This window comes from Gekko japonicus, unplaced genomic scaffold (genome assembly GCF_001447785.1).
Source record: "Gekko japonicus isolate JY-2015 unplaced genomic scaffold, Gekko_japonicus_V1.1 scaffold336, whole genome shotgun sequence".
Lineage (NCBI taxonomy): Eukaryota > Metazoa > Chordata > Lepidosauria > Squamata > Gekkonidae > Gekko > Gekko japonicus.
This window is the reverse complement of record NW_015172014.1, coordinates 1,085,230-1,092,801: the sequence shown is the minus strand read 5'-3', so window position 1 is coordinate 1,092,801 and position 7,572 is coordinate 1,085,230. Positions and strand designations below refer to the sequence as shown.

At 56.2% G+C, this 7,572-nt stretch overlaps 1 protein-coding gene across 1 annotated transcript; it reads right to left on the bottom strand.

Moving 5' to 3' along the window:
- Positions 1 to 3,028: 3,028 nt before the first annotated feature.
- LOC107118101 (C-type natriuretic peptide-like) lies at positions 3,029 to 7,266 on the bottom strand. The gene is made up of 3 exons (XM_015420342.1): positions 7,128 to 7,266; positions 6,065 to 6,348; positions 3,029 to 3,258 (listed from the first exon to the last, which is right to left on the bottom strand). The coding sequence occupies exons 1-2, from the start codon at positions 7,200 to 7,202 to the stop codon at positions 6,067 to 6,069; spliced, it is 357 nt and encodes a 118-aa protein (XP_015275828.1). The 5' UTR covers positions 7,203 to 7,266; the 3' UTR covers positions 3,029 to 3,258; positions 6,065 to 6,066.
- Between the last annotated feature and the right edge of the window lie 306 nt (positions 7,267 to 7,572).

Below are 7,572 nucleotides of genomic sequence, written 5' to 3'. Positions count from 1 at the left end.
TCTGCTTAAAGAAGTGCACGCCTTTAAAAAAACGTTTTAAAATCATTGAAAAAAAGCATTTACAGGAGAAATGCTTGTGTGGCCGTGCCTTTAAGAAAGGGGGTAAAGCCCCGTGTAGCTACAGGCCTGGCTGGAAGTGGCACCAGCAGGGATGCTGCGGGTGGCTGGCAGAGTGCGGAACCACTGTAGTGCCCTGGCAGCCCTCTCACTGTGACGCCCCAGAAGTTGCTTGTGCGCCAGGGACACCATTGCTTTGCTACGCCTGCCTGCCTGCCACTCTTGAATGTCAAAGCCCGTCCCACGTAAACACTGGCATGCAGTGTGGCCTGCGGACCAGGGAGTGGGGGGTTGGGTTCAGCTCTGCACTGTGGAACCTTCCTAGAGGAGGCATGGTCCTTAGGCACCCTGAAGCGATGGGCCAGGGCGGAAGGGCACCCAAAGCAGCCCTGTTGCTACCCTGCTCTCCTGTGACTTTGGAGTCCATTGCGGGAAGCGGCTCCTGGGCCCACTCTGAGCCCTCCTCCCTTCCTTTGGCAAGGGTGTGGTCCCTCTTCCTCTCACCTCTGTCAGTTTGGTGTCGTGCTTGAGTGCGCGGACTCTAATCTGGGAGAACCGGGTTTGGTTCCCCACTCCTCCACTCGCACCTGCTGGATGACCTTGGGCAAGCCATAGAGCTGTCCTTGAAAAAGAGCAGTTTCTGTCAGAGCGCTCTCAGGCCCCGCCTACCTCACAGGGTGTCTGTCTGTGGTGGGGAGGGGAAGTTTGTCAGCCGCTCTGAGACACCGAGTGAAGGGCGGGGGTGTAAACCCAATCTCCTCTTCTTCACGGGGAGGGGAGGAGTGTCCTTTTCCAGGGCCCTTTTTGCCTCCCGATCTGCCCCTGTTGGGGAGGCATGGCACCACATCATGCCCCTGCCCTGGGCCCAGTGAGACTGGCATGAGTTAGGGTGGCAAAGTCCTCCTCCACGCTGTGCTGGAGCTTCCCCCTCCCCCTGCTGCCCTTGAGTTCCGCAACTACACAGATTCACAGAATAGTCACTGATTTGATCTAAGGCAGATTTGTGGAGTTTTCCAGTCCTTGCAGGATTTCTTCTTTTTCACGGTGGGGCGGTGGGGGAGGGCAGGTCTTTGGGGAGCAGCCTGGAATCCTCCCATTCCCCCAGCCCGGATCCAGAGGCGGCTGTGATCCCCCCCCCCACCACGTTTTTAAGATGATGTCCCTTGCGGAACCAGATGGACGTCTCCACCAATTTGCCATGTGAAACGTGCCACCTGTCTCTGCTTTGAACGGGCTGGGCACGTGGTTCGTCTTGCCCTGCAAAACACTACAGTGCCGGGGGAGGGACACGTGAGGCGTTCCCACACACAGTTTGAAGACAAGAAGAGGAGAATGAGAGGTGGGAAGTGGTCTGCCAAGACAGCTGGGCCCGCGGGAGGAAAAGATGGCTGGCCCACATCCTCCACAAATCCCTAGGCAGGCAGTGACACCCTGTGGCTGGACCAAAAAAAATCCCTTGTGTGAAACTGCAGGCACATCGCTCCTTGGAGACCACGTGGCCAAGCTGCAATTTAAGGCAGAGCTCGGAAGGCTTCAGCCCCATTTAGGGTTGCCAACCTCCAGGCGGGGCCTGGAGTTCTCCCAGTTTGGTATTGTGGTGAAGTGCGCGGACTCTAATCCAGGAGAACCGGGTTTGATTCCCCACTTCTCCACTTGCACCTGCTGGATGACCTTGGGCAAGCCATAGTTCTGATAAGAGCTGTCAAGAGCTCTCTCAGCCCCACCTACCGCACAGGGTGTCTGTGGTGGGGAGGAGAAGGGAAAGGTCCACTGCTGGACTTCCTGATGGCACTGGTGTTTCTGGCCACTGTGTGATACAGAGTGTTGGACTGGATGGGCCTTTGGCCTGATCCAACATTGGCGTCTCTTATGTTCTTAAGGAGTTTGTCAGCCGCTCTGAGACTCCCTTGGGTAGTGAAGGGCGGGGGATACATCCAATCTCTTCTCCTCCTCCCAGAATTACAGCTAATCTGAGTCCAGTGGCACCTTTTAAGACCAACAAAGTTTAATTCTAGGTATAAGCTTTTGTGTGCGTGCATGACCTCAAACATGGTCCTATTGCTTCAGAATCAGATCAACACCGGCTACCCACCTGAAGCGAATCTCCAGACAACAGACATTAGTTCCTCTGCAGAAAACAGCTGCTTTGGAGGGCAGACTCTGGCACTGTACCCTGGTAAGGCCCCTCTCCTCCCCAAACCCCACCCTCCCCCAAATTTCCAGGTGTTTCCCAACCCAGATCTGGCAACCCTGTAAATGTCTGTTTCAAATACTAGCTCTGGACAAGGAGAGCCAACGACAGTGCCGTTGGGCACGTGCAGTGTCTTTTCCTGAGCAGCAGCTGGTTTGCAAAAAGTGCAGCTGAGGCACAGACCTGCCTAAGGGGCCCTGAGTGTGGGCTCCGTCTCCGTGTTCCAGGCTAGGGCTAAATAATCTGTGACAACTCAAGAGTAAAGGGAATACACTCCAGATGCAGAGAATACACTCTATGCAGGGAATACACTCTATTCTGCTATGGTCAGGCCCCACCTGGAGTACTGTGTCCAGTTTTGGGCACCACATTGTAGGAAGGATGTTGACAAGCTCAAGCAGAATAGGCGCACGCCGGCGCGATCACACCGAACAAGTCTGTCTGCAGCCCGGGGCAAACCATTTGCTAGTAGATCCTTGCAGGTACTTTTTAACTGCGCATCTTTGGCGGCACGCTACAGGTTGGCCATGGGTGCGCTACACTTGCCAGATGTTGCGGTGTGATCGCGCCCCGAAAATCCGCCCAGCATTCATGACTTTCGCTCGGTAAATTCTCACTGTGACCAGGGCCTGAGTAGATGTAATTGACCTCAAGGTCCTGATGGCTTGCTTCAGTATCAAGCCGCTTTGTGTGTGTTCATGCATTCCCTCTTGCAGGCAGTTCCCAAACCAGAACTCTTTTTGTAGCCAGTGGGGTGCAGCAAGTTGAGAGAATGGGGGAAAGAAATCTCTTTTATTTCTGTACAAATTAAAACCTTGTTCCAATCGGTTACCAGGGATAGCCGCAACAGAACCGGATGGCTGCTTGCAGCAGAACTTTGCGTGGAGAGGGCTGAGATGGGTCACCCAGAGAGGCAGGCAGAGCAGCAGTTCGCAAGCACAGGGGTGCTTTTGTCTGGGGGGGGGGCGGTGTCCTTCGGCCCTGTCTGGGCTTCGTCAGGGGCGTGAAACCTGCAGAAAGAGGAACAGAGGAAGCAGGGCGATCAGCCCCAACCCAAAACATGTTTCCATGGATGTAAGACCCTACTGCCGCCCCCCCGTTTCTCAATGGATGGGTTGCCAACCTCCAGGTGGCGCATGGAGAACTCCCAGTATTACGACTGATTTCCAGACGACCGAGATCAGTTCACCTGGAGAAAATGGCTGCTTTGGAGGGTGGACTTTATGGCATTGTTCCATGCTGAGGTCCCTCTCCCTTGGCTGGGGGGGGGGCAGGGTGGAAATTTAATAAATAAATACAAATCCCACCTTCCCCAGGCTCCAGCCCCAAGTCTCCAGGAATTTTCCAACCCAGAGCTGGCAACCCTATGGCTCATTTGCCGCCAGGGCTGGCGTGTGCAGGATCTCTGGCTGCAACCCTGCACACACTTGCCTTCCCCAGACTTAGAATCACGGAATCATAGAGTTGGAAGGGACCTCCAAGGTCCTCTAGCCCAACCCCCAGTACAATGCAGGGAATTCACAAATACCTCCCTCTCCACACCAGCAGTGACCCCCTGTTCCACACCCAAAAGATGACAAAAAAACCTCCAGGATCCCTGGGGGCCAAACTGACCCGGAGAAAAATTGCTTCCTGACCCCAAAGTGGCGATCAGCATTTCCCTGGGGGTTTAAGAAAGGGCCACGAGAACTAAGCACGGAGGCGACCCTTCCTGCCTTCCCTCTGCCTAAGTTCGCAGCATCCGCATGGCTGTCCGATGGCCATCTAGCCTCTGTTTGAAAAACTCCCAAGAAGGAGCGCCCGCCACCTCCCAAGGAAGCCTGTTCCACTGAGGAACCGCTCCAACTGTCAGGAAGTCCTTCCTAATGTTTAGCCAAAAACTCTTCTGATTCAATTCCAACCCGCTGGTTCTGGTCTGACCTTCTGGGGCAACAGAAAGCAACTCTGCGCCATCCTCTAGAAGACAGCCCTTTGAGTACTTGAAGAGGGTTCTCCTATCACCTCTCAGTCCTCTCCAGGAAATGAGTAGGCCGTAAGGATCCAACTCAACAGTATCTCTCTGCGACTCCCAACCAGTTTTTGAGACCTCTGTGTAGGAGTTTTCTACTAGCCTACCTGGCACTAAAAACCAGCGTTGAAGGTTATTTCGGGAGTAGTGTTGGGGAACGGGACGATTATTAATTAATCTCCAGCTGCCTTGGGGACACAACCAATGCTCCGTCTAAACTGCGGAGTCCTGTGAGCAAAAATTCTACCTTGTGAGCTACTGGGCATTAAAGTTGTGAGCGAGCAATTTGGCTACTGCATAGATTAGTTTGCTCTGGAGCCATCCCTTCCTGAGCGAAGGCAAAAATGTGTGAGCCGGAGGCTAAAAAACTGTGAGCTAGCTCACACTCACTCAGCTTAAAGGGAACACTGGACACAACAGAAGGGCTGCAAATTAACGAAGCTGGACTTTGGCGCTTAGAGGAGCCAAAGCCATTTCCTTGTGCTCCCGGCCCGGGTGGTCAGTCAGGAAGAGAACCCCTCCCTGCTTTCCACAGGCTGGCCCAAGCCCTTTTGGTCCTCTCCGAACTGACTTGGCCGCAAAGAGGGGAAAGTCTCAGATCCGCTCTCTGCTCTGTTCCAAGGCCGGGTCTCTGTCCAAGCCCGATTCCTAAGTTCCCTGTGAACTCTGCAAACCTCCCCTCCCCTAACCAGTAGTTAAGATCTAAAGCAGAGGCAGTGGGCCTCGCTCAGCTCTTCTCTCTGCACATGCTCAGGGGCACTTTTTAGTGGTGCAGTGCTGGGTCCCAGGCTTCAAGAATGGTGCTGGGGCTGAAAGCCAGGATCGGGTTGCCAACTCCAGGCTGGGAAGTTCCTGGAGATGGGAGGTCCGGGACCAGTGTTCCCTCTAGGCTGAGTGAGTGTGAGCTAGCTCACAGTTTTTAAGCCTCCGGCTCACACATTATTGTCTTCGCTCAGGAAGGAGGGCTCCAGAGCAAACTAATTTATGCAGTAGACAAATCGCTCACACAACTTTAACGCCAGTACCTCACAAAGTAGAATTTTTGCTCACAAGCTTAGAGGGAGCATTGGTGGGGATCTCCTATATTACCATTGATCTGCAAAGGACAGAGATCAGTTTCCCTGGAGGAAATCTGCTTTGGAGGGTGGACTCTCTGGGGTTACTGGGCTGGGAGCTGGGAGGAACCCCGAAGGGAAGGGAGATGTAGTGGTTAGGAGCACAGACTCTAATCTGGGAGAACAGAGTTTGATTCCCCACTCCTTCACATGCAGCTGCTGGGTGACCTTGGGCAAGCCACAGATCTCTCAGAGCTGTTCACTCAAGGACAGTTCTGGAAAGATCTCTCTCAGCCCCACCTACCTCACCGGGTGTCTGTTGTGGGGACAGGAAAGGAGTTTGTAAGCCCCTCTGAGACTCCAGGTGAAGGGTGGGATATGAATCCAATCTCTTCCCCCTCCCCCCTCCCCAGGCTCTGACCCCCGAATTTCCCAACTGGGGGTTGGCAACCCAAGTGCCAAGGGAAGGTTTGGTTTCCTCCCCCCCCCCCAATTTTTTCCTGCAGGCTGAGAGAAAGGATTATTGCCTTTGCTCCAGCGTGGTGCCAGGGTGCAGTGGTCAGTGTGCTGGAACAAGTCCCGGGTTCAGATCTTGCTTCTGTCATGAAGCTTTCCAGCTGCCCTTGAGCCAGTCTCTCAGCCTTGCCTACCTTGCAGGGCTGTTGCCGGGGGGGACCACGCACTGCCACTCTGAGCTCCTTATGGGGCCTCATGGGATAAAAGTGGACTCCGCGATCCTACAGCCGCACTCACCATTAGCACCCGAGGCCGCTGAGGGTCCCGATCCGGTCGAGCTTGATCCCAAAGCACCCTTGCTGGGCCATTTTCTTGGTGTGTCCTCGGAACTTCTTTGGGGTGTTCACGAAATCTTTGAAGAGGTGGAGCCAGGCGTGTTCGGAGGGGGCGCCAGAGGGCTCCCGGGGAGGACGTGGCCTGTTCAGGAGCTGGGAGAAGGAGCCCTGGAGGGCCGAGGGGGGGTCCCGCTCACGGCTCGACAGCAGAGCAGCCAGGTCCTCCCCCAGGAGCTCCAGCAAGGCCTGAAAGGGGAGGAAGAAGTAGGGGGGGCGCTTAAGGGCTTGCTGCTGTAAACCGAGGGCCCCCCAGTCCCAACACACCAGCATCTGCCCCACATAGAGTTGCCAGATCACCCCCCCCCCAGCCTCCAGCAGATCCCGGTTGGGAAACTCCGGGAGATGGGGGGGGGCTCAGCAGTGGGGCCCAAGGCCACAGATCCCACCCTCCAGAGCATCCATTTTTCTCCCTCTAGGGGAACTGCTCCCTCTAAGCTGTGGAGTCCTGTGAGCAAAAATTCTACTTTGTGAGCTACTGGCATTAAAGTTATGAGCAAGTGCATAGATCAGTTTGCTCTGGAGCCCCATCCTTCCTGAGCGAAGACAAAAAATGTGTGAGCCGAAGGCTAAAAAACTGTGAGGGAACACTGGTCTGGAGATGTAATTCCAGGGGGCTCCCCAGGCCCCACCTGGGGGCTGGCATCCCTAGCTGAGGGGAGGGACCTCCGGAAGCGATCCTGCCAGAGAGCCAAAGCGGCCGTTTTCTCCAGACTTGTGTTGTCTGGGGATCCGCTGCAATCCCCGGGGGGGGGGATTTTTGGGCCGCCCAAATTCCCCAGCATCCCGGGGTCCAGGCAGTCTGTGTCCTCCGGGGAAGGCGGAAGGGTGCCTGCTCCAGCAGGAAGGGAACAGGCTCCCCTGAGACGGAGACTGGGCTGGGAGTGACCTGGGAGGGAGGGGGGGAGGCCTGATGGGCTGGGGAGCTCATGTGGGGGCTCCGGACTCCTGGGTCCTCCTCGACCTACCTGGGACGAGTGAACGGGACTCTGGGAGACCAGAGGCAGGAGGACCAAGCAGAGGAGGGGGAGGGTGGCCTTCATCCTTGGCCAGGGGGATTCCTTCCAGTTGGGGCTCCGGATGGGGGGTGGGTGCCTGAGGGGCTGGGCAGGCGGTGACTGGCTCTCCCTTGGACCCGGCCTGGGCTTTTATCAGGGTGCTCGGCTCCCCCCCCCACTCCCCCGCAGCCATCTCCCCGGGCAACAGCAGCCACCCCTGCAGGCAGCACAGAGGACGAGCAGGGTGCCCGTGGGGGGGGGGCTTTTGTCCCCCACTGAAAGGCAGACTAGAGGCCAGTGTTGCCTAGGGGATGAGTTACGGGAAGGGGGGGACAAAGGAAGGCGGGGGGGGGGGCTGAACAGGTCCTCTGGCTGGAGGGAGGAGAGAGAGAGAGCGGCAGGCCAGTTGGGAGTG